General features: G+C 43.3%; 2 protein-coding genes across 3 annotated transcripts in view; both read right to left on the bottom strand.

Annotated features, from left to right (window-relative positions):
* Positions 1–14227, bottom strand: part of LOC137518499 (transmembrane channel-like protein 2-A) — a 127990-nt gene extending 113763 nt beyond the window's left edge. For both annotated transcript variants that reach the window (XM_068236435.1, XM_068236443.1), the window contains exon 1: positions 14085–14227. In XM_068236435.1, coding sequence (XP_068092536.1) covers positions 14085–14130 — 46 coding nt within the window. In that variant the 5' untranslated portion in view covers positions 14131–14227. The remainder of the gene's footprint in view (positions 1–14084) is intronic.
* A 6789-nt stretch (positions 14228–21016) lies between these two features.
* LOC137522071 (transmembrane channel-like protein 1) overlaps positions 21017–27453 on the bottom strand; it is an 87664-nt gene continuing 81227 nt past the window's right edge. Inside the window, exons 18-20 of the mRNA XM_068242113.1 lie at positions 24727–24805; positions 24533–24635; positions 21017–21135 (exon numbers count right to left, since the gene is read on the bottom strand). Of these exons, the coding sequence (XP_068098214.1) occupies positions 21017–21135; positions 24533–24635; positions 24727–24805 (301 nt within the window). The remainder of the gene's footprint in view (positions 21136–24532; positions 24636–24726; positions 24806–27453) is intronic.

Raw genomic sequence — 27453 nt, 5'->3', positions numbered from 1 at the left:
AATCCCCTATGGAGCGATGGACTAGCCCAAAACCTGTCGCTAATGTCAGATTTCTACTACCTACTGTAAGTGACAGCAACATAGCAGAAAAGTAATTTATGGCTCATTTTACTCTGGGAGAAACAGACTTCTTATTTGTATGGGTTTTAAATTTTAAGATTTCTGTGACAGTTCCTCTTTAAAGAGGAACTACAGTGAAAGTAAGATAATAAAAAAGTGCCTAATTTTTACAATAATTAGTTATAAATGATTTAGTCAGTGTTTGCCCATTGTAAAATCTTTTCTCTCCCTGATTTACATTCTGACATTTATCACATGGCGACATCTTTACTCCTGGCAGGTGATGTCTGTAGAAAGAGATGCTGGTTTTTTTGGCAGTTGGAAACAGCTGTTATTTCCCACAATGCAACAAGGCTCCCACAGTGTGATGTCATCCTGGTGCTGACATCACATTGTGGGAGGGGTTTCACCGCAATATCAGCCATACAGACCACCCTGATGATCCATTTGTGAAAAGGTAAATATTTCTCATGGGAAACGGGATAACAGCTACTGATTGGGATGAAGTTCAATCCTTGGTTACTGTTACTCTTTAACTTCTACAATTTAGAAGGCTGTCTTGTTCTTTCTGTTAAATAGTCGGCTGCCTGACTGTCAGGTGGCTCCTTTAGCGGCAGCATGAGTTATGTACCTGCAACAAGGATGGCGTAAGAGCGGAGTCAGAATAAATGATCTGGGTCAGAGATTTAGGTCATTTCAAAGGCAATAGAGCAGCACAACAGCACTTTCTAACGTTAGTCAGCAATGTCCTTCCCGAATGAATTAAAGTTCAGAACTCCATTACATATTTGGGTTGATTTTAATGGAAATATTAATGTATTCACTTATATAATTAAGTGTAATTTCCAGTTATATGGTCCTCATGATGAAGGATCTTTTTGGAGAAAGATTACATTCTCAAACAGCCAGGTGGCCCTTGCTAGTGAAGCACTGTGACATTTCCAGTGAGGATGTATGAAGCAAATATTTATTTATTTATTTATTGTTTACTGTTGAGCTGTTCATTGTTCATCCAGAGCAATGTTTCACACTTGTTTCAGTAATGTTACTTGCTATAAAGCAAGACTTATGCTAAATGAGTGCCTGCAATAGGGAGCAACAATGGCGCAAGCACTAGCATTGTCGCTGCTAAATGTTCACGCTGGTCAGATAGTGACAAATATTAGGTAAAATTGTTTGAACAAGATGGCGACAGATGGGTAGCCATGGCCATGCAGGGCTCCGGCGGTTTTCTCAAAAAACCTCTTTCCTGCTCACTACTCTCCCCCTTGGTTCCCCCGATTGCACCCATAGATGTGCAGCACCGCAGTCCATCTGTTCCAAGTCAAAAAAGAAATTTCCCTGTAAAGAGCACCACTGTCACATCATAATTCCTTGTTCAAAAGAAAACAATTCAATACAATTATATTAAAAAAGTAACAAAAGTTTATTGATGGCCAAAAAAAAGTCCATCCGATCCAAGGCCGCTGCGTAAGTCTCAATAACCCCGGCGGCCTTCTCCTGCAGTCCAGGCTGAACATAGCTAGTTCACCCCTGCTATTCAGGCGGCAGGAAGACGGCAGGAAGATCGAATGAAGAACGCCAGCCCAACCTCAGCGTCCATGTGGTCCTCATCACAAGGACCGTCACTGCCAGGGAGAAAAGATGCAGCTGCCCAGGAGACCTGACGCTCCCAGCAAGGCACCAGCGTGTCGCACCAGCGTGCAGCACCTTATTGATGTAGCTGGAGAGGTCAGTACCGCCGTTCCCCGAGCCAGACCACCACTGCCTGCAGCCACCACCACAGATTCAGAAGCATTCTGTCAGATCAGCTGTGTCCTCTCTCACACTCACTGTGGTAATGTAGTCCAGGCGACTGCTCCCACCGACCTGGCGCTGCTACACATCTGATGCCAGGTCCCCCCATACGGAAACATACACCAAAGAGGCCACAACACCTGGCTCCCGAGATCTCCATCTCCACCCCACCTAACTACCACTGGATCACTTGGGTTGCTGCACAGCAGGTCAGGCAAAGCCATCACTGGAATTGCTCCACTGTTCAAAACGTCGGTCACTAAATCTGTAAGTGCTGCAACCTCTCTCTCTCTGCCCAGAACATAAGGGTATAGTCTGCTCACAATTATTGCCTAATGGTGGTAATACACGGTAAGTTTTTGAGCCATTTAGATGGCTCAATTGATCATTTCCAACATGTCCGATCTCCCGCCCGATCGATTCCGTGCTCGATTTCGCATAGGGAACAATGGTAAAAGATAAGAAGAACAAATAGAAGATAAGGGAATCGGGCACGAAATCGAGCAGGGAATCGATCGGGCTGCAGAATCGAGCCGCAAAAATGCATCGTGTATTCCCAGCATTAGACTGCCCCACATATCTGCTATGGTCTGCTACTTTTACAGCTATGGCCTGACAGTTTTACTGCCATACCTACACCTACAATCATTGGTATGTTTACCCACAATTTTTGCTATGCACTGCGTACTACTGCTACGGACTGTTATAATTATCACTGGGGATTGCTATGGGGTACTCACTGCTCTCCACCTCTCTCTCTCTCTCTCTCTCTCTCTCTTTTATCTTTCCTTTCTATCTCTCTTCCCCTGGATAGACCGCAGGGCATCTGATTCAAAATATTGCTGCAGAAGTGCTTTGAGTGCCTGGACTGCAGCAGATTACTCCCGGTCTGTCTCCTGGGTCCTCCTTCTGTATCTATCTATGCTTTTTATTCTATGTATATGCACTGTTCCTACTGTATACACTGTGCCTGCCGTATGTATCTGTATGCACTGCATGTTTTTACTGTATCCACTGTATACGAAACGTCACCAACCCTGTTTTGGGACAAAATCAATTTCCGGGTACAACTCTCATTGTACTTGGTGAATAAAACATGATTCTGATTCTAAAATTGAAGTCACGTCTAGCTTTGAGTTATGTTTTGCCCTTCTCTGGTGAAATCGACCTGTGAGGAAAAGTGTGGGTTCTTCTCTCTTCTCACCACATTTGCGGAAGAGAGACTGTCATGTCCCATGACTTTGTGATTTATTTTCTTGATCTGTATTGACACTCTGCTGCCCCCTACTGTCCATTATCTTTGTTTGCTAATGCAGAGATTTATTGTACTGTATAATTTTCCCTTCTTAGCTCCTGTAGTTAGACTTATGATGCTTAACTCCTCCCACTCTGCTGTGAGGAGCCATTTTATGCCAGTACATGATTGTATGCAGAAGTCTCTCTGTACCTGGTCAAAGTATCGTCTTTTACCTATTGAATTGTTCACTTACAAGATCTGAATTGTGAAGAATAAACCCTTAGACCTTTCTTCGTGTCAATTTGATCGAGTTAAGCTGTCTGATGAGACTGTAAAGGCGTGAGTCATACTATTACAGGTCAGTCACACACACAGAGTAACCTGTCTCAGTAATATCTACACTCACTGCCAGCATAGCCAAGTCAGAACAGTAAAAGACGGCTTGCCATTACAGAAGAAACTGTCTCACAGAGCTGTAAGCCAGTTAAAGCTCCAGCAGCATACAGTCAAAAACTACCAAGGCACTAACAGTGTCAGCCCAAATCATCAGTGTGTGTGTGAAAAGGACAGCTGCAGCTCTGACACAGCTCACCTACCTCACACAGCTACAAGCCTTTCTCCTCTGCTCTGTTCTAGCTGCCTGTCACCATGTCTCAAGAGGAGTCTGCAGAGGGTGAGGCACAACTCCAGTCAGTGCAAGAGAAAAGCACAGATCCAAGTCTGTAGTCTAGTGACACATGAAAGCATGAAAGAGGCTCACTAAGCCAACTTGGAAGGTGAAAGAAACTCTAGAAAGTTCTAGACAAAGTCTCTCATCAAAAGTTACAACTTCCTGGGAAGAAGTGCTGACTCACTCTAAGTCAGTATCTCAGTTCACAAATGATGTGTCATCCCTAGAATCAGCTCTAGGACTGCTATCTAAAGCATTTCAACAGTACAAAGATGTTAGTGAAAATTACATTATGATTCTGCAAAGACTAAATACAGAAGATGCATTAAATGAGCTAAGAAGTTTTCAAATCCTGAAATCTGAAAGAGAAAGCCTAGTATTACAAATCCAGTCTAAAGCAGAGGCCAAAATCAATCAACTTCGTAAAGCACAAACTCACACATCTGTTTCCAGCAAGCAGTCAAATCGATCGAAATCACGATCATCAAAATCACGATCAATAAAGTATTCAAGTATCAGCGAGCAACTTATAAAGGCACGTGCAGATTCAGAAGCCCTTAAAATACAGGCTGCCTTTGCACAAAGAAAAGCAGAAATGGAAATTGATGCAGCTCGCAAAAAGGCAGAAATAGCGATCCTGGAACAACAATGTGCGCACACCACAGCAATGGCAAGGCTGAAGGTTCTAGAGCAAGCTGCCAATGAGTGTGATGAAGTTAATACAATTTTAAGCGACATTCAAGAGGAGGATCCCCTTAAGCTAACAAGATACTATGTTCTGAACCATCAAAGTGAACCGTCGGTTGCTTTAGATGTGCCTGGCAATACAAACATTCCTCCAGAGCAACGGAAGATTGATTCTTCTGCCCCACCTCATAACGAAGATCACAAGAGTGCATTACCTACTTTCCATCCTGATCCTTCCTCATATGCCACAGTGAACCAAGGCCCTTGGCCTCAGCAAGCTCAGCACTTAAATGCTCATGTGCAATCTTATTTGCCAGCAAGTCATCAAACACCTGCCAGCCCAGTAATTCCATATTCACATGAGACTAGGCCTATTGACTTTAAACCAGTTCCTGAGCTGAATGCCTATGCAGTCCCTTACATCCCAGCATCTGTTCGCCACAATTCCACAAATAATGCATTCAATGCCACTCAGCCTGCAAACTCATTCCCAAAGTCAGAGAGAACAGATATGTTAGAGCAGGGGCGTAACTAGAAATCACTGGGCCCCCCTGCGAATATTTGGATGCCCCCCCCCCCCATAGGTGCCAAATAATCGTAATGGGGCAGCGTTTCACTGTAAATTAATTGTAAAGTGGGCAGCATTTCACCAGACAATCATAATGTGGGCCAGAAAATCGTAATGTGGGCAGAGTTCACCAGAAAATCGTAATGGGGGCCAGAAAATCATAATGTGGGCAGCAGTTACCAGAAAATTGTAACGTGGGCAGCAGTCACCAGAAAATTGTAACGTGGGCAGCAGTCACCAAAAAATTGTAACGTGGGCAGCAGTCACCAGAAAATTGTAACGTGGGCAGCAGTCACCAAAAAATTGTAACATGGGCAGCAGTCACCAAAAAATTGTAACGTGGGCAGCAGTCACCAAAAAATTGTAACGTGGGCAGCAGTCACCAGAAAATTGTAACGTGGGCAGCAGTCACCAGAAAATTGTAATGTGGGCAGCAGTCACCAGAAAATTGTAACGTGGGCAGCAGTCACCAGAAATTTGTAACGTGGGCAGCAGTCACCAGAGGATTGTAACATGGACAGCATTCACCAGACAATCGTAATGTGGGCAGCGTTCACCAGAATATCGTGATGTGGGCCAGAAAATCGTAATGTGGGCAGAGTTCACCAGAAAATTGTAATGTGGACAGCGTTCACCAGAAAATCGTAACGTGGACAGCATTCACCAGACAATCGTAACGTGGGCAGTGTTCACCAGAAAATCGTAATGTGGGCCAGAAAATCGTAATGTGGCAGAGTTCACCAGAAAATCGTAATGTGGGCACCAGTCACCAGAAAATCGTAACGTGAGCAACAGTCACCAGAAAATTGTAACGTGGACAGCATTCACCAGACAATCGTAATTTGGGCCAGAAAATCGTAATGTGGGCAGCAGTCACCAGAAAATCGCAATGTGGGCAGCAGTCACCAGAAAATCGTAATGTGGGCAGCAGGCACTAGAAAATCGTAATGTGGGCAGCAGGCACCAGAATATAATGTGGGCAGCAGTTACCAGGAAAAAAAATGCCCCTGTAGAAAGAAAACAATTCACTTACCTGTCAGGAGTCTCTCCCGGCCTTTGGTTGCGCAGCTCCTTCAGCGACGATCCTCCTGTGCACTGCAGCACATCTCCCGCGCAGACAGGCAGAGTGCAGGGCTACAGCAAGATGGCTGCTGAAGCCCTGTACTGGAGACACAAATAGTCTCCAGTACAGGGCTTCGGCAGCCATCTTGCCGTAGCCCTGCTCTGCCTGCTGGAGGAATATGCAGGCTGCTGGAGCGGGGCTGCGGGAAATGAACTGGCACAGCGTCTATTAGAGCACCTTGCTGGGGGGTCCAGAATCGGGCGGGCGGCGGCGCTTCTCCCCCCCCCCCCCCCGCGCACAGGCAGCGGGCCCTAGAGCGGCCCCGGGCCCCCCTGCGGCTGATGGGGTCGCATCCCCGGTAGGTACGCCGGTGTGTTAGAGTTTGCTAGGTTTATGATTCGCCGGGAGCTTACCAAGACAAGCCTGACAAAGTTCGATGATCAGCCGGAGAATTATAGAGCCTGGAAGTATGCCTTCAAAGGTGCAATTAGTGACCTTGGCATCACTCCAGCTGAAGAGCTAGACCTTCTCATCCGGTGGCTAGGCCCACAATCTTCAGAACGTGTAAAGAGACTCAGATCAGTTCACCTCTGTAATCCTACAGGAGGCCTCAAAGCTGCTTGGGATCGACTAGAGCAGAGCTTTGGCAGCCCTGAGGTTATAGAAAATGCCTTGCTCAAACGTTTGAAGAACTTTCCAAACATATCCAGACAGTCTGAGATTTCAGGAGCTCAGCAACCTCCTTCTAGAACTTCAGCTGGCTAAGCAAGACACTCACCTACCAGGCCTCAGTTACCTGGACACATCTCAGGGAGTGAACCCGATTGTCTCCAAGCTGCCGTACAATATTCAAGAGAAGTGGTCTGGATTAGGGTCAAGGTACAAAAGACAGTATCAAGTCTCCTTTCCTCCTTTTCCTTACTTCTGTGAGTTCATCAGAGACATTGCAGAGATCAAGAACGATCCAAGCTTCTCCTACTGTCAACCCAATTCCCCTGGTCCACCTCCTGCTAAATCTGACAGCTCTCACCTCGACTATACAAGCCACAAATGTCCAGTATTAGTAAAGAAGACTGATGTCCTCCCCACACCTTCAACTACTCCAGTTGAAAGCAATCTGGGTGACAAGATTGAAGACCCTAATTGCCTATGTCCTATTCACAAGGCACCACATGCCCTCAAAAAGTGTATTGGCTTCAGAAAGAAAACACTTCAAGAACGCAAGGAGCTTCTTAAAAGATTTGGAGTGTGTTTCAGATGTTGTGCTTCTACTGAGCACCTTGCCAAGGACTGCAAAATTCCCATTAAGTGCAAAGACTGCGGCTGTGAAGATCATGTACAAGCACTCCATCTATCTCAGCTCAATCCTACACAGCCTGCAGAGTCTTCCACAGTGACAGCGCATGGTGGGGAGAGTGCCAGTCAAACAGGACCTCACACATCAGTATCATCTTCATGCACAGAGGTCTGCGGTGATAATCTCCACGCCAAGTCCTGTGCGAAGATATTTTTAGTCAATGTATACCCCAGCGACCAACCAAGAAAAGACAACCAGAGTATATGCTATTCTCGATGATCAGAGTAATCAATCGCTAGCTAAGTCAGAACTCTTTGATCATTTCAAGCTAAAGGGAGACCTTTATCCTTATACCCTAGGAACCTGTAGTGGTATTACAGAGGTCTCTGGAAGAAGAAACAGTGGACTGATGGTATCTTCTCTTCAGGGCAATCTAGAGCTTCCCTTACCAACACTCATGGAGTGTCACCAGATTCCATTTAATAGAGAAGAAATTCCTACTCCTGAAGCGGTTCTTCATCATCCCTATTTAAGGCCTATAGCCAGTGAAATACCAGCCCTTGACAAAAATGCAAAGATCTTGCTCTTGCTCGGCAGAGACATCCTCAAGGTGCACGAAGTGCACCAGCAAATAAATGGTCCAGATGATGCTCCATTTGCCCAGCGCCTTGACTTAGGGTGGGTTGTCATAGGAAATGTTTGCATAGACAACATGAAAAGGCATACCAATGTTTCCTCATTCAAGACCTGCTTCTTGCCAAATGGTCTCAACAATTATCTTGAGCCATGCCCACACCGTTACCAAGAAAAGGAGAAGCTGAACTGCAGCAAGTGGCAGCATGACCAACAGAGTAACGTGAACACCTTTCTGTCCTGGGATGACACCCTTGGATCAACAGTGATTCATTCAACAAGTGAAGAGAGTAAACAAATACCTTCTAGGGAACATAGACAACAGGGTTGCTCGGGTAGTACTTTTTAATACCCGCCCGGATCCGGGTACCCAGATATCTGGATCCGATTCGGGTACCCGGATCTGGCCTTGCGGATACCCGAGTGAATTCGGGTATCCGACCAAATTACCCGCGGGTACCCGACCTATTCGGGTATCTGGATAGAAAAACCGGAAGTGCCCTTTAAATAGCTTTAAAAAGGGTTTTTAGGGTAAATGATGCATGTAGCATCATGTTTTTTTAAAGGGAAACACTAATTTATTATTTGATGGACATAAAATGAAAAAAAAAAAAAAAAGCTGTCAATTAACATCAGGACTAGGTTCTAGACAGCGGTCGTGCAGCCCACATTGTGTCCAAAGTCCAATCGCACAACTGGGACATGACAGTTTTCAGCCCAGACACCTCCAAAAAATGACACCGCAATTGTGTTTTGGGTTGAATATAGGTGGTGGTATCAGCAGCAGTGGTGTGGCACCGTGGCGGTGGGAGCCAGCACCAGCTTGCTTCAGCCTCTTGAACTCCTCATGCTCAACAACATGTTTTTTGGCCAGATGGGTGATGAAGCTGGAGGTGCCATACTTGTAGGAGTCACAACCTCTGCTTATCTGTAGTTTGCACACATTGCATATGGCAAACTTGCTGTCCAATGGAGGCAGAGTGAAAAATCGCCAGATTGGGGAGGTGAAGATTCCCCTGCGGCCTGAATGTAATGCTGCGGCTTTTCTCCCTGTGGCGGTTGGGGGTTGAGTGGTGCGGCTGGTGGTAGCGGCAGAAGGATGTGGTGGGTCCCGCATTCCACGGCCACTGTCTGCAATGCTGATCCTCCGTGCCAAACCCACCGATGCATCCTCCTCCTCAGAGTCAGAGCTGACATCCCCATCCTGTGGATGGTAGTCACGGTCCTTCATCCCATCATCAACATCATGCACCCCCCTCCTCAAAACCCCGAACATCCTCCTCAAACTCCTTGTGGCTAACAGCCCTGAGTTCAATCGTGGCGTCGGAAGCGAAAAGCTCGCTGACTGAGGGTAGGCTGCCCGCTAGGGTCGACACTGACACGGCAGACCTGAGGGTGGCCGTAATGTTGCTCCCTGTCCTCTTGCCCTTGCTGTCCCTCTCCCGGCTGCCGGTGCCAGCAGACATAGTACAACGTATACGTGATGATGTCACCAGATGATGTGGGGTACTTTTACTTTAATGAAATCGGGGTTGGACTTTAAATCAAATCAGCACAGAGTGACAGACCGCAGAGTAGAGGACAGACAGTGCACACTATCTGTCTAACTGTCACACTGACAATGCTCAGCACAGCAGCACTGCAGTAATCTGTAGTAAGCTAACACAGCACTACTCTCTCTAACAACTAACTGCAGTACTAACTAACTATATAATACAATAACATCGTAATCCTATTCCCTAACCTATGCTGGCCTGCACAGCACACACAGACACAGACAGGACCTAACTGTGTGAATGAAATCAAACAATTACACTAGCTAGCTAAAAAAAACAATAGAACAATAGTGTAGTGAAGGTGTTTAGCACTCAAAGCTTTAGGTTTATCACTGTATATAGGCAGCACTTGCTAAGCCAACAGCACTGGAGCAAGTCTGTCAGTGACCAGCCAGCCAGCCACACAAGCAAGGACAATCTGTCTCATCATGCCAGCCCTCCTTATTACACAGGGGGGCTGGCCAGGGTTCCCTTCTGTGATTGGGTGCTAGGGCTTAGGCTGGGAGGCCTCTGATTGGCTCAATGAGGTCAGGTGGGGCTGGCCAGAGTTCTCCTCTGTGATTGGTTGCTAGGGCTTCTGCTGGGAGCCCTCTGATTGGCTGGGAGCCCTCTGATTGGCTCAATGACATCATCTCCCTTGTTACAGTACCCAGATCCAGATATCCGTCGGATATCCGTGGGTACCCGCAGGTATCTGGATTATGCGGCCAGATACCCGCATAGAGCTATCCAGATATTGGCCCAGGTATCTGGATCTGGATCCGACACGGATAGCGTAAAAATGCTTGGGTACCCGGGTTCACCCGGGTACCCGGATCCGGATGAGCATCCCTGATAGACAAGCTCTCAGTCTCATGGTCAGTAAATTTGCTCAAGATGGTTCAAACAGCCAGAAATTAATGGAAATCTTCCTACCTGAAGACCAAGCAATTAACTTGCAAGACCGAGATCATAGCTCTGATATTCCTCCCGCACAGTGCAGCCTTTGTGATATCAATCTTGATGCCTTCAAGTTTCAGGTGCTATCTTGTGAAAAACCCTTCTCCAAGTGGACACTGCTGTCTGTAGTGAACACCAACTATGACCCTCTCGAGTTCATAACCCCTGTCACCACTCAAGGAAAGATACTGCTTGGACAGTTTATTGTAGAAAATATAGACTGGGACACTTCATTACCCAATCGGAAACAACGATCAGAGACATGGATGAAATCTCTGGAGGCATTACAGCAAATCCAGGTCCCGTTCTGTTATGCTATCAGCTCCCTAACAGCTCTTACCAGAAGGGAAGTCCACATCTCACCTAATGCATCGATTGAAATCATAGCAGCAGTGGTCTACTTCAGGAACTCAGGAGCCTACAATATTTCCTACGGCTCAGAGCGAAGCTCATCCCAACCAGTTACAGAATTGGTGCCTCCTTTGCCAAGGGAAGAAATCACATAAAGGAACTTTGTCTCCTCATACATCACGGTGGGGAGCTTAATGCCACAGACTATATCATGACTTTCCTTGAACACTTGTATACTTTTCCACTTGGATTACAATGGGGTGGTGGAAGTTTGGCCATGTGCGGCTTCCCCAGCCCAAAGATGGGTTTCTTCAAAGTATTTTACAACTCACCTTTGTTGACTATTGGCCTCAAGTTTTCGCCACAGACTTTATAGTTGGTGCTGTTTACCATTGCATCGTTTTATGTTTCCTGTTTTTCAGATTACCAGACCCATGGTTTGGACAGTTATTGCAAGAATTATAGTGTAATAATACTTTGTGTATTGTGAAATCTAAAAGATTTCAGGTGGGGAGTGTCATGTCCCATGACTTTGTGATTTATTTTCTTGATCTGTATTGACACTCTGCTGCCCCCTACTGTCCATTATCTTTGTTTGCTAATGCAGAGATTTATTGTACTGTATAATTTTCCCTTCTTAGCTCCTGTAGTTAGACTTATGATGCTTAACTCCTCCCACTCTGCTGTGAGGAGCCATTTTATGCCAGTACATGATTGTATGCAGAAGTCTCTCTGTACCTGGTCAAAGTATCGTCTTTTACCTATTGAATTGTTCACTTACAAGATCTGAATTGTGAAGAATAAACCCTTAGACCTTTCTTCGTGTCAATTTGATCGAGTTAAGCTGTCTGATGAGACTGTAAAGGAGTGAGTCATACTATTACAGGTCAGTCACACACACAGAGTAAGCTGTCTCAGTAATATCTACACTCACTGCCAGCATAGCCAAGTCAGAACAGAGACTTTACTTGTTGATGAACTGTGCTGGAAAAGTCAAGAAAATAAGTGCAATAAATACCCTGAAGTAAGGAAAAGAAGCACTGCCAGTACACTACAGTGAAAAAAATAAGCGCCTTAGACATGTTTTGAAGATCAAAAAAGTAGTGGATAAGTAGTGGACAAATAGGCAAATAAAATGTGTGGGTTTTATGTACGGTAGCATTGTTTATTTTAAAACTATAGGCGAAGGAATTGGAGAAATTATGTATTTTTTCATTTTTTCCCTTATGTTTCACTTTAAAATGCATAGAAAGTAAATATTGAAAACAAATATCACCTCCAAAAAGCCTAATTTGTGGCAAAAAACAAGGTATAGATCATTTTGTTGTGATAAGTGCTGAAAAAGTTATTGGCGAACGAAAGGAAGGTGTGCTGACAGGTGAAAAGTGCTCCGGTCAATTAGGGTAAAAACCCTTGGGGGTGAAGTGGTTAATTATTAGGAATAGAGAAGTCAATCTGTAATCTGTAAGTTATATATATATATATATATATATATATATATATATATATATATATATATATATATATATATATGTTACAGAACTGGATCAGAACTGTATAAAAGTACTGTAACATACAGAGACTTACAGTATATATGATTTTGTTGGTATGTGATTGCATTGATTCTAAAGGTCTTAATAAACAGTTTAGTTTGAGTTATTTTTTTTCATTACAGGAGTGAGACCGTATCCCAACCTTGATCTGCACTCTGTGGGTTGTTATTGCTACTCACTAAGAGACATTTTGCTTATTTGGCTTGATCTTTTAATGCATTCATGCAGTTATTTCCAACTATATGTTTTGTAATATGAATTGCAGACGATACAGATGATCCTCAGTTTTTTTGAGCGGTAGACACTGAATGTATAGTTATCCTGTTATGAAATTATCTATAATGATGATACTTTATGATAGGATCCGCCAAAAACATCTGTTGAGCTGCCTAATACGCCCATAAATGCAATTGCTGCTCCAGCACTTGGTGAGCCGTATCCTTCATTCTGAATTTGGTTACCCTATTCTAACAAGGTTCCATATTATGATCTTATTTATTACAAGAGTTACTAGTAATTCTTACAGCACATTACTTTGTTGCTGCAAATGTTGGCAACAATTGTGCTGTTGTCTTTTATAATGGATCATATTTATAATAAACTAAATGATGTAATCAGGCCATTATCTGAGTTCCCTGGAGTTCTATGAATATTTCCTGCTCTCTGCAGCCTTGTTCATACTACTGTGAACTTTTTTCCAGGGCTGAGATCGTTAAAGGAACATTTAATTTTGGAGTCTGATACTTGAAAATACAACATTTGCTGTACCCTAATATATGTAATATTAACACCCTAATCCTAAATATGAATAATCCTAAACCTACAAAGTGAACCCTATATATGTATATATAACATAGAAAACCGGAAACTAAGTTAGATAACCACTATTGTACGTTGGAAAAAAAAATCTTATGATTTTAGCAGCTGGAAAAGATTTTCCTCAATCAAAATACTAATCTGTAAAAACTTCTACTGGTGGACTTCCTCCAGACATGTAAACCAAAATAAGGTTATTGCTTTGTCTCGTATACCATCATTAATACAAAGAAAAATAGTAAAAATTAAATTTGACTGGGCAAAATATTCAAAAATACTCCATAAATTTCCCCAGGAAATTTAGGGATTGCAAAAGTTTCTGTCAATATTTTCCAAAATATAATAGAAATCAGCATTTAAACTAAATGGAAAATTGATGGCATATTGAACAAATAAAGTTTTTATGTTCCAAGCATTATAAAAAGATATGGTAATTGTGCAGAGGACTGTGTGCGGGACATTACAGCTGCAGGGGGCCGATAGAAGCCCCAGGTAAGTGTCAGTTTTAGCTTCTTTGTATGTACCGGAGAACCCCTTTAAAGTTATCTATTGTTGCAGTATTTCTTATGTAATATCCAAAATCTAAATATGTACAGTACATTAGAATCTACAAAAAGCAGAAAGTGTAAAACATATTAAGACTGCCGCTGAAATTTTATGTGCGATGTTATTTTAAATTTACATTTTCATGACATTTCATTGCATAGCGAAAATAAAAGAGAATGTACTGAATGAAATAGATTACAATTACTAGCATTCAGAACTATAATGGTAAATACTCCACTGACATTTAAATAAACAATATAAGAAAATAATTCACAAAAAATAAAACTTGCGTTAATTGCATTTGTACCTACCATTGTTCATTAGGTTCTCCATCCTTCTTTTAAATTTCTTTTCCATTGTGAAAACTACTCTAGAAAGTCTCGTAGCAGAATCCTTGGCAAATGTTAGATTTATGTGTTTGCTGTTTTTGTGCGTCTCTACACTCAGGACACAATGCTTTGCTAAAGTGTAACATAATCCGACACAAAGTTAAATAATAAACTACAAGTCACACCCAGACCTCATTTACAAGTCACACCCAGACCTCATGTAAGATTTATTAAGATGAGTTTAAAGGGGAACTTCAGCCTAAACAAACATACTGTCATTAAGTTACATTAGTTATGTTAATTAGAATAGATTGGTAATATAATCTCTTACTCGCCCTGTTTTAAAAGAACAGGAAAATGTTTGTGATTCATGGGGGCTGCCATCTTTGTCATGGGGTCAGCCATCTTTTTGGTTGAAAGGAGGTGACAAGGAGCAGGAGACACAGTTCCAACTGTCCTGTGTCCTGATAACCACTCCCAGCTGCACATGCTAGGCTTCAAATGTCAAATTCAAAATGTAAAAAAAAAAAAAATGCACCAAAACAGCAGAACGAGAACATCAGAAATCCCATCATGCTTTGCACAGCATAAGGGGAAACTGCCCGGGCAGTTTTCTTCTGTGCAGCTAAAAATGAGGCTTGTATAAGAGAAACAAAGTTCTGATGCTGTGAAACTGTTAACCAGCCGGGCGGTATGGACGAGCTCAGCTCGTCCATCACCGCCGGAGGCTGCCGCTCAGGCCCTGCTGGGCCGATTTTCATCAAATAAAGAGCAGCACACGCAGCCGGCACTTTGCCAGCCGCGTGTGCTGCCTGATCGCCGCCGCTCTGCGGCGATCCGCCGCGAGCAGCGGCGAAAGAGGGTCCCCCCAGCCGCCTGAGCCCAGCGTAGCCGGAACAAAAAGTTCCGGCCAGCGCTAAGGGCTGGATCAGAGGCGGCTGACGTCAGGACGTCGGCTGACGTCCATGACGTCACTCCGCTCGTCGCTATGGCGACGATGTAAGCAAAACAAGGAAGGCCGCTCATTGCGGCCTTCCTTGTTTATTCTGGGCGCTGGAGGCGATCGGAAGAACGCCTCCGGAGCGCCCTCTAGTGGGCTTTCATGCAGCCAACTTTCAGTTGGCTGCATGAAATAGTTTTTTTTTTATTTAAAAAAAACCCTCCCGCAGCCGTCCTGGCGATCTTATCAGAACGCCAGGGTGGTTAAAGAAACACCAAGCCTTTTCAGTGCTGCTGAGTCGATTTTTAGTCTGAAGGTTCACTTTAAGGCTAACCTAAAACGCATGTGGTCTGTAAAATGAAACAAAATTAACATTTTAAATAAAGCCTAAACATTGTTATTACTATGCATTCCATAGTACTTTACAGAGAATATTGAATTAGCCATGTCATTAATTGTTCCTCAAAGGAGTTCGGTATGTCAGGAGAAATAATACTGAAATAATACTGAATCCATAGAACTAGTGTCCTGGCCATATATATATATATATATATATATATATAATATATATATATATATATATATATATATATATATATATATATATATATATATATATATATATATATATATATATATATATACTCTTTTCCTAGGAAAACACGGCATACTTGTAATACCATCATACTATTTTGCTTGGTGTATGCACAATGTAGAAATTATTTTTTTCTTTGTGCTTTATTGGTGCAAACGGGAGATGCTATCCCATATGTCTGATAACAGGAAAATATATATCAACAAAACTATATATGCTATACAATAAAATGCAAGTGTCCCTGCGTCATCAACTGAATGGTTGTGTGTCCCTGGCTTTTTGTACTGAGCATGTGCGCAGCCAGGGCAGTTAGGACACAGGGCCAGATCTGACAGTTTGCTGTGTGTGGTTCACAGAGGTTCTCATTGCATTGTGGGAGATAACAGCTTTTTCCACCTGCCAAGCAAGCAGCTCCCTGTGTGCATATACTTCAGACAGTGGTGGGGAACAAGCAAGCGGGACGCATATGTGCGCGCATTGCGGGGAGTAGCGGCTGTGACCTAGTGCCCGTATTTTAACGAGCGGGCCTTTTTACTAGTACACTATAAAATGTACAATAAAGTAATAGAAGCATATAAGACCTTTTTCAGAAGTGATAAGCACTTCAAAATTCCAGCTAGCCTTTAATATATGCACATTTGTCAAGATCTCTACTGTAGGCTTGTGTCCTGTAAACCTTGTACGCCCTGACCAAATCTAAGTGCATAAAAATTTCATGTGGTATATTGCATTTCACCACCTTCTGTTCAAATATACAGATGGTTTCTGTTCAATAAAAATTCAGTACCGTGAGAACGCCTCATAATTAGACATGTTACATGTGTTATTTTCAGTGCTCACTTTAAGAAAATTAGTTTTGGGAATTTTTTTCTTTATGCTCTAACTTTTGGTACTTTTTTGAAACATGTGCATTATACACAGAGCTGATTTGCTTTACCCTACAGAGAACATTTGACAAAATAAGGCATGTAGCCTGAATCCTTTGTTCATTTAGCCCGGCATAAAATCATCCTAAGTTCCTACATCACATCTTCATAACTCCATGATATATACAAGACAACCATGATAATTAGATGTCAGTTCAAAATATGGAGTTGCAAGCTAACGTATGGTGATCCAGAATCGGGCAATAGCCATAGCCACTTCTATGGGGCCCTGGAGCAAAGGGGGCCCAGGTGGTACTTAATGTATTCACCATTAACTTTCCTATGTTTCTCTAGCCTCTGACTTCGTTTCAGTGCCCATGAACTATGTGCAGTGTTGATTGCATGAAAATGAAAATGACCCAATTAACTCATATCCATAGGGCAGGGGCAGGTGGCATAGCTTAAGAGGGACTACATCTGAGGGCCCCATGAAAGTTTTGCTATGGGGCCCCATGATCTCTAGCTATGCCACTGTCCAGAATCTAAAAGCATCCTTGGAAAATGATGGCAAAGTACAGTATTGCTATCTCAAAATAAAAGAAAACTGTATATTATCCCTTCTTGTCTAAAATGCACCATCATTAATGTATTATTCAGGGAAGTAGGTGGAGCCATCTAAATCAATCTTTTTAGTCTTAACGTTATAGGGACAAATAAGACACATAATAAGGAAATAAGCAGTTAAAGGCAAAATAAGACTGAGGGCATATTAACAGTAGGATGTTGCCTTGTAATGCGGCGTTACAACGCAATGCAAGAAAAAGGTGGTAACGCACAGTAATGCTGCATTACTGTGGCATACAGTAGATACAGTAGAGAATACAGGCAATGAAAAGTATGCCTCTCTGTATGTGTTTAACATCTGCGTTTAGAGGTAACGCACTGCAAGCAGTGAGTTTCCATAATGCAACATTTACAACGCGATGTTAAGGTTGCACTGTGAATGTTGCATAGGCTTAACATTACAGTGCGTTAACCTGCGTTATAATGACTTCATAACGCAGGGCAATAAGGTCCCACTGTGAATGCGACTTGAATGTCATGGTTCCAGTGTCCTGAAGTTAAGTATTATTATTATTGTTTTTGTTGTTGTTGTTATTATTATCATTATTATTATTATTATGTATTTATATTATGGGTGTTACATTTCAAAGGGAAGTGATCACAAGCAGTTACCCTTAAAAAAATAAAATGTAAGTATAATAAAGTATAGCTCATATTTCAATCTTGAAACATTCAATAGGTGCATATGGCACAGCACACAAGATTTCATATTATATTTTCACTGAGATTTCATACATTTACAACTTCCTGTAGTGATCAATGCGCACGGTATCATTGTATGCCTTTCCTTTGAAGATGCTGTTTAAGGACATACCAGACATATTATAGCCCAACCAGACATGAAAAAAAAATCACACATATGATGATACACGTGACTTGTATTACAATATTACTTGTATAGTAATTCAACTTGTGATCAAACTATTTGGCAACAGCAAGCCTTCACCTTTGATGAGGATGAGACACTGATTATCAACAATCAGACTTAACAGGCAGATTCCAGAGAATCAAAATCAGAATCAGAATCCGTTTATTTCGCCAAGCATGATTTGGGTCATGCCCGGAATTGGTTTTAGCAGCACAGAACACCTTAGAATTTGTTTACATAGACACACTGACACTAGAAGAGAGCAGTAAATACAGCAAAAAAAGGTAATCAAGTAATCATAATAAAAAACAAAACAAAACAAAAAACACGACAGTAAAGCAACTCATCAGCAGATACAGAGACATTTCAAGAGGAGCAGCACAGAGAGAAGTAGAACACTAATATTAACATTGGGTGTGTCAGACTACGTAGGTGCTTCCCTGAGTGGCGGTGGACCCCGAAGGGCTCGTACAGAGTTCAAGAGTCTCACTGCTGTGGGGAAAAAAGTGTCCCTGTGCCTTGATGTCTTGGTGGGGATGGCCCGGAATCTACGCCCCAACGGGAGCCGTTGGAAGAAGCGATGGCCTGGGTGCGACGGATCGTTTGCAATCCTTGTTGCTCTGGAACTCATCCTGGCCTCATGAATGAGCTCCAGTGGGGGAAGGGGCTTCCCGATTATTTTCTCTGCAGTTCTGATGACCCTCTGGATTTTGTATCTGTCGCTGGCTGTGGCCCCAGCGTACCAGACGAGGATGGAGGAGCAGAGGACAGACTCGATCGTGGCGGAGTAGAAGGACTTTAGGAGTTTGTGGGCCATACCGAACTTTTTTAGTTGCCGCAGGAAGAAGAGTCTCTGCTGGGCCATCTTTTGGGTTGATATGGCGTTGGCTTTCCAGCTCAGATCGTCCGTGATGGTCGTGCCCAGGAGACGGACACTGGAGACTCTACTGACTTCGGACCCATTTATATGGATCGGGCGGGGGGTGGTGGTGCTCCGCCTTCTGAAGTCAATGACCATTTCCACAGTTTTGGTGCTGTTGAGCACTAGCTTCTTTTCCTTGCACCAGTGGCTGATTCTTTCCACCTCCTGGAGGTAGGCCCGTTCATGGTTCTTCCTAACAAGCTCAACAATTGTGGTATCATCTGCGAATTTGATGACTTTGACGGAGTTCTCTTTGGATGTGCAGTTGTTGGTATATAGTGAAAACAGAAATGGTGACTGGACACATCCCTGTGGGGCTCCCGTGTTGGTTGTTCTTGGGCTGGATGATATGTTTCCAAGTTTCACAGTTTGGGACCTGTTCGTAAGGAAATCCGTGATCCAGCAGCGGAGGGTGGGGTGGACACCAAGCTCCACTAGATTATCATGCAGTGACCGTGGGCATATGGTGTTGAATGCCGAGCTGAAGTCCAAGAGGAGCACTCTGGCATACGAGTCCGGTCTGTCCAGGTGGTCTGTAATGAACTCCAAGCAGATGTTGATAGCATCATCCGTGGACCTATTAGCTCTATACGCAAATTGGAGTGGATCCAGGCGGTGCAGAGTGGAGTGCTTAAGAAGGGCTAGGACCACTTTCTCGAAAGTTTTCATGACAACAGAAGTGAGGGCCACTGGTCTGAAGTGAGTGTGTAGCAATTTTAAATATTGTTTCCATGTATTTTGCTTTGCTTCTTGATGTGATCCTGCCTCACGGTTTTTCTTGCACTGTATGTTTCTGCTGTAACTTATTGTTTGATCACTGTTTACGTTTATACCTCTGCTGTAACTTATTTTTGTGAAGCTGCCCTGTGATGCTACAACCAATTCCTGATTCTGATTCTATTAGGTAATAAGAACACTTCCACCAACAAGGCAATGGTGCATCAGTGGTGGCTTACCTCAATGACGACAGTCTCATAAGACAAAATATGAATTTATTTAGCACAGGCAATGCACTTAACTGGTCACAACCCGCTTCCTCATGCCAATAAAATTGCCAAACAAGGAACAGCCAAGAGAATTAGGTGCCTAATGCTCCTGGCTGTTCCTTGTTTGGCACTTTGATTGGCCTGAGGAAGCAAGCTGTGGCCCGTGAAACGCATTGTCTGTGTTAAATAAATTTGTTTTTGTCTTATGAGACTGTCATCACTGAGGTAAGCCACCTCACCTTTTTCATTTTTATTATTGTTTTGAACTCAGTTTCGCGACCACACCCAGGCCAGTTTGGACTCCCTGAGTGGAGTCGGTTTATTGTCTCCATCTGCTTTGAGTGGTTGGTTGCCCCTATTGCAACCTACCTTTGTAAGTAGATTCTTTTGTCTATTATTTCTACTCATTTACCACTAACATACTATGGTATCTGGGCTCTCTTTGTCTCTGTATCTTTTTCCCTATAGCGTGTCAAGCCTCCCCACCTTCCTACGTTCCGCTGGAACTGATCTAATTGATCGATCATACTGGACCAAAGACATCGAGTGGCGACAGTTCGGGAGTGGCAGCAGATCGACGGCCCATAGCATTGCACTGCGGCTCGATAGACCTGCTGAAATATATTTAAAGCTATTTGCCGTGCAAGGGGTGGTGTGGGTGGGGGGTGTTTGGGGGTTGATTCAATCAGATAGATCCCTCTCTGATCAGACTATGGCCACATCGAGTATAGTATAGTATATGGCCAGCTTAACTAAGAGAAATTCAATAGATATATTTTGAATTAAGTTAACTTGCAAAGCTCTGAGAGAGAGAATTGAAGACAAATACTAATTTGCTGATCCATTTAGTAAGACAAATGTATAAATGCAAAATATAGAGGAAAATGTAAGCTTGTCTTGCAGAACGCTGAGAGTCAGGAAGTACTGATTTTACATTTATTCATAGCTTACGGTATATACTTGCCTTAAACTCAGACATGAATAGTAAACAACATAAACATTTATACAATATATATTACATTTTTATTTGGAGTCCGTATTTTCATTTTGAAAAACAACACGTGGTTGCACAATTTTTGACATTTCTGGAATTTCTGATGATTTTAGTCTCTATTAATGAGCTGGCGATCCTTTAGGTTGTGGTGCTTTGGTTACTGCAATGCGAGGAGGAACTTCAAGATTCTTTCCTTTACCACCAGCTCCTGGATTTTCATTCTTATTGGGCCTTCCACCTACAGTATAAACAACACAATGTGCTTATGTGTACAGTATTATAATAGCAATATTGTAATGCCTGAACACTAGATACTTAGAATGTAAGATATCGGGAAGTCGGGAAAAGCAAAAGGTCATACACGTATCAGAAACAGAGGTACCAAAGGATAAGGCAGAGACAGAGTCGTTTAACAGGCCGAGATCATAACAATTATCAGATGACTGCAGTACAAGAAGGATGAGACAAAATCAAAGTGAGGGGCAAGCCAGGTCATACACAGAATATAATATATCAGAAGAATAAAGGTAGGTAACAGATATTACAAAATACAAATACAATACTGATCTAACTAGAGTACATATATATCGGCAGTGTCTGCATATATATATATATATATAGCTTTGCAAGCTAGCTGACTAGGCACAGTAGTAAAGCAAGGTCCAGCGCTCAGCGAACTAATAGCTATAATGGACACTGGACAACTGACAAGTCAGGATTTAAATACAGAGGTAAGTACAGAACCACACCCCCGGAACTTCCAGCCAATCAGCAGCGCTCCTGCGGAATTCAGTGTCAGCTGACTACTACGTCAGCTGACATGCCTCACACCTGCCTTCTTAGCCTATAAAGGCTATTCTGAATCGTGCGCACCCGCCTAAAGACACGGCCGGAACCGCCGCGCTGACTCACATGCACAGGGGAGCCGGGGATGCCTTTAGATGGAGATGAAGTAAGCGGCCTCCTTCGCTGCCGGAAACGCCAGAGGAACCGCTAGTAGCAGCATCAGATAAGTTTGTAACAAATATAGTGTATTCGCCACCCCTCAGTCAGACAATAACTATCAAAGAACAGGAAAAGTAATAAGTTCAGGCTACTTACGTCAACATTGCATGACTCATGGACTTTTAACCTGTTTGTTCCACTTGGCTATTAATGAGTGTTGTAATTAATTAAATGCTACGTTTTATATTTGATTGTAATTACTGAGCCCTAAAACCCTCATATTCGATTTTTTTCTGTTCTTATATATATTACGTGTACAGTGACACTAGCACACCATAGGATAGCCAGGAGTAGGAAATTATAAAAAAGGAAACAAGGATCTACAAACTTTCAAACAGACAGGTTTGTAAATGTGGCATCCACCCTTGCATAAGCTGCCGAAACTTTCATGCTATCATTGTAGAACAGGGTTGTCCAATGTTGGAATCGGCTAAACCAGTCCTGAGGTCCTCTAAGGTGTGGTCAAATGAGGCCAAGCTTCAGCTCCAGGCCTGTTTTGACTGCACAGACTGGCAGGCCCTGGAAGCATCCGACTTGGATGAGTGGGCTGATGTTGTCTCATCAGCTTCTGTGAGGACTCCTGGGTACCCACAAATTCCTTTAAGATTTATCCCAATGACAAACCGTGGTTCACCAGCAAGCTGCATCAACTGCGAAAGCGCAAGGAAGCCGCACACAAGTCTGGCTCCCTGGAGGATTTCAGGATGGCAAGAAACATCCTCAATCGAGAACTGTGAGCAGCAAAGCGGTCGTACGCTGAAAGGATGCAGCACAACCTCAGCTCAAACGGCCCTCGGGCTGTCTGGAAGGGTCTTAAGTTCGCCACTAACTATAAGCCTCCCCCCCCAACATGCTACGCCAAGCCCTGAGCTAGCAGAGGAATTCAGTGACTTTTACTGCAGGTTTGAGGACCTGGCAGCCTTAGGAGGGCACTCAACATCTTCCACCCCCCCTTCTGCTGCCCCTGTGACCGTTGAACTTAGCTCGAGCACATGCCCCCCGGCGGTAAGCGATGCCGAAGTTCTGCGCCTCCTGTCTACTCTAAACGCAAGGAAAGCCTCTGGCCCTGATGGCGTGTCACCAGCATGTTTGAAGACCTGCTCACGTCAGCTAGCCCCCGTCCTCATCTCCGTCTTTGCCAAGTCCCTTAGTGAAGGGAAGGTCCCCGCAGGCTTCACAAAAACCACCATCATCCCTGTACCAAAAAAGCAAGGGGTCCCTGACCTAAACAACTTCAAGCCAGTGAACCTAACATCTGTGGTCATGAAGACCCTTGAAAAAGTGGTCCTGTCCCACCTCAAGCACACCACACTAGACCAACTGGATCCCCTCCAGTTTGCACACAGAGCAAACAGGTCCACTGACGATGCCATTAACATCTGCCTGGAGTTTATCACTCAGACTCGTACGCTAGAATCCTTCTCCTGGACTTCAGTTTGGCCTTTAATTCCATCTGCCCCCGCATTCTACAGGAGAATCTCACGGAGCTCAATGTCCACCCGACTCTCCGTCTCTGGATCACTGACTTTTTCATGAACAGGTCCCAGGTTGTCAAGCTGGGGGACATCGCCTCCAAACCTAGAGGGACAAACACTGGAGCCCCTCAGGGCTGCGTCTTGTCACCATTACTGTTTTCTCTATACCCGAACAACTGCACATCTGCAGCAGACTCTGTCAACATTATCAAATTTGCAGACAAAACCACAATTGTTGGCCTTGTCAGTAAGAGCGACGAATGGGCATACCGCCAGGAGGTGGACAGAGTCTGCAATTGGTTCAGAGAGAAAAAGTTAGTCCTAAACACAACCCAAACCATCGAGATGGTCATTGATTTCATAAAGAATGCCACTAACCCATCCCCAATCTATATTGATGGCACCGAAGTTGCAAGGGTACCCAGTTTCCACCTCCTGGGAACAACCATCTCGGATGACCTGTCCTGGAGGGCAAACACGAGCTCAACTCAGAAGAAGGCACAGCAAAGACTCTTCTTCCTTTGCCAACTAAAGAAGTTTGGCATGTCCCAGGAGCTTCTGAAGTTCTTCTACTCCACCACCACTGAGTCAGTTCTTTGCTCATCCATCCTGGTCTGGTACGCGGGCTCATCTGCCAGCGACAGATTCAAAATACAGAGGGTCATCAGTTCAGCGGAGAGAATTATTGGAAGACCCCTTCCACCCCTAGACCTCATCTACAACACCAGATTGCACTCTAGAGCACTGAAAATTGCTGGCAACCACTCCCACCCAGGCCATAGCTTCTTCAGACAGCTCATATAGGGCTGGAGGTTCCGGGCCATCCCGGCCAGGACCACAAGGCGCTTGAACACTTTTTTTCCCTGTAGCCGTCAGACTATTGAACTCTGTTTGATCCATCCTATTGTTTGATCCATTCCCCCCCCCCCCCCACAGTCAAGTCACCGCACCCTAGGTCACAGCCATCTGCTGTCTGCCACCTGTTATACGCGGGCTGCTGCTCTGTTCACTGTTACTGTCTTGCTATTGGTTGTACCACTATCACTGTCTCTTCTCTGCAATACTTTGTTGTTTCTGTATATCGGTGTTGTTTATTTTTGTTTCTGTATATCAGTTTAGTTTTTATTTTGTTTCAACAGTGAAATTCAGTCTTACCATGGGAATTCTCTTGCTTTGAGAGTGCCTCCTGAGACTCAGCCGCTGCCTCTGCTGCTTTTTCAGCTGCCTTTTTACTTCTCTTTTTATTCTCCTCGGCTTGCTACAGCGGATGTTAGTAAATTCACAAGGTCACCGTTAGAAACACTGAACACCAGTGTCCCAGAGAAATATACAGTGACTATTATACTTACACTCTGCAATTTCTTCTTTAGTTCCAGAATTGCAGCTTGGTATCCCTTTGAAGTTGCATTTAGGTAGTAAATGCTCATGCTATAAACAGGACAAATAAAGGAGTATCTCAATAAATTGCATGATAAAAAGTAAACGCATCACATATCAAGGTTATATTACCACAGATGTTAAATGTCTTTAAAGGACACCTGAAGTGAGAGAGATGTGGAGGATGACATATTTATTTACTTTTAAACAATACCAGTTGCTAGGCAGTCCAATCTCTTTGGCTGCAGTGGTGGCTGAATCACACACCTGAAACAAGCATGCAGCTAATCCAGTCAGACTTCAGTCAGAGCTCATGATCTGCATGCTTGTTTAGGGTCTAGGGCTAAAATTATTAGAGACCTATGATAAGCAGGACAGCCAGGCAATCTGCATTGTTGAAAAGGAAAAAAAAATATGCATCTTACTTTAGTGGCCCTTTAAAGCTTTGGCTCCAATAGCTTACAACATACATCTGAAACAAACCCTTACTTTTTTATTTCCAAAATGGCAGATCGCTGATATAATAGGTTTCATAGTATTAGCCCATAAAGTAAGTGAGGCCTGTACTAATGTTTTGGGTGGAGCTGTTCATTTATCACATTTCATTGTCAGCAGACCATCTGTGGCCACTGACAAAAGCCACCATCTCTAAGGTGAAAACTTTACCAACAGTACAACAGTAATGAGTACTAAAAACAAAACTCTGCAGACATGAGCACAGCCCTAAAGAAGTCCAGCCTTCCTATATATGAGCAGTATTTGGAGATAACAGCATATAGCTGTGCTCTATGGTATATCAGATAAGCAGACACAACAGGTACAGACATAAACCTTGAATTATTCATGGCCTCTCACAGAAACAGAGCTTACTCAACACCTCTTAGGTGTCAAGGTGAAGTAAGCCAAAAGCAATGAGCTTTGGTTGTAGAATGTGTGTGTAGTGTGTTCAAACATATATTGTGTTTCACCTATTCTGTAATGGTTTAGTCCTATTTTACAGACTTTTGAACAGATGTAAAATGGCTGCTCAGAGTAGCATTTGTGGGTTATTACTACTTCACAAATATGGCTGTGGACAAAAACACCAGCTAAATGCTTCTTCTGAAGCTTCTCCTTTCTTTGTGCTCCATTTTCTCTTTTGTCATCTGCTGGTGCTTCTGCTGGGATCTGTCACAGGGTGAGGGGAAATCGCCCTAACAAATGAACCGAGTTTATTCAGTTAAAGTGGACCTGAACTCTTGCACAGGACAGAAGGAAAACAGAGAGAAATGCACCCTGTATGTATTTTGAGAGTTTAGCCTGTCTATTTCCCCCTCATCTGTGTCTAATCACAACTGTAATTTTAGCTCTCAGCTGTGTCAGCTGGTTGCATCTGCAGAGCAGCTAATTTGTAAACACAGGATGTTAACTCTATGGCCTCAATTCACTAAACTTATCTCCTGTCTTTAATAATTCTTCTAGAGTTGTTACCATGGTGATAAGGCATGTAGTATTCAGGAAACATTTTACCTCAGGCAAGCCTAAAGTTAACTCTTCTGTCTTTAAATTAACTCTCCAATCCTTAAAATAACTCCAGAGTTAAAGACAGGCTGTTAATTAGCTGCATGTGAAAATAACTACAGAGGAGGTAAATTAACTACAGGAGAGGTAACTTAAGGAATGAAGAGGTAAGATAACTCTCTCACGTGTGGAGGTAAGTTTTCTCTTGCCTTATTATCTCTAGCATGATCTTAGTGAATTGAGGCCTATGTCTTCTTCCATGAAAGCAGGAACTAGACACACTGCAGATTTATTGCAGGATTTGTATCAGCTGTAACAAAGAAATGTTTTACTTTAAAGGTTATTATGCTGTTGCGTATCTCTTAGAGCAGAGAAAAAGTTCAGGTCATGTGAAACTCTTGTGTGTGTACCAGTGTCCCCTGACCTTGATCACTTCCTCTCCAGCAATCTGCCATGTCTGAGCATACTGCTGACTCCCAACGCTCACCACTCCCCCTCCCCCCTCCGCTTTCTATAGAACAGATCAGGCTGCTTGATAGATGGCTGAGAAGTCTGCCTGTATACTGATCATTAGTGAAATGTCAAATGTTGCTTTAAACTACCATGAATAATTGTTTCAGGCAACAGAGGGAATGTGTGTTTGTAGCTTCAGTATCACGTTGCTTTACCGCACAATGGGGAAGGCGGAACTGCAGTGACGTTCCATATTGTGCATGTGCTTAAAGGGGAACTAAAGAGAGAGGTATAGGGAGGCTGCCATGTTTATTTCCTTTTAAGCAATACCAGTTGCCTGGCAGCCCTGCTGATCCTCTGCCTCTAACACTATTAGCCATAGCCCCTGAACAATCATGCAGCAGATCAGGTGTTTCAGACTTTAAAGTCAGATCTGACAAGACTAGCTGCAAGCTTGTTTCTGGTGTTATTCAGATACTACTGCAGAGAAATAGACCAGCAGGGCTGCCAGGCAACTGGTATTGATTAAAAGGAAATAAATATGGCAGCATCCGTATACCTCTTACTTCAGTTCCCCTTTAAAGTGACAAAGGAATTCATTTCCAGTGAGTTTAACATTGTTTGCCTGTGTAGGTATTTAGTATGTGATGCCCAGGTGGCTTGTGACCTGGTAGGTGTGCACACTTAGTAATATTCATTTATTTTACATAAAATGTCACCGTTTTTATGCTCTCACTGCAACATTC

The sequence above is a fragment of the Hyperolius riggenbachi genome, chromosome 1 (assembly GCF_040937935.1).
Source record: "Hyperolius riggenbachi isolate aHypRig1 chromosome 1, aHypRig1.pri, whole genome shotgun sequence".
Classification (NCBI taxonomy): Eukaryota; Metazoa; Chordata; class Amphibia; order Anura; family Hyperoliidae; genus Hyperolius; species Hyperolius riggenbachi.
The sequence above is the reverse complement of the archived record's forward strand: the minus strand, read 5'-3'. Positions and strand labels throughout refer to the sequence as shown.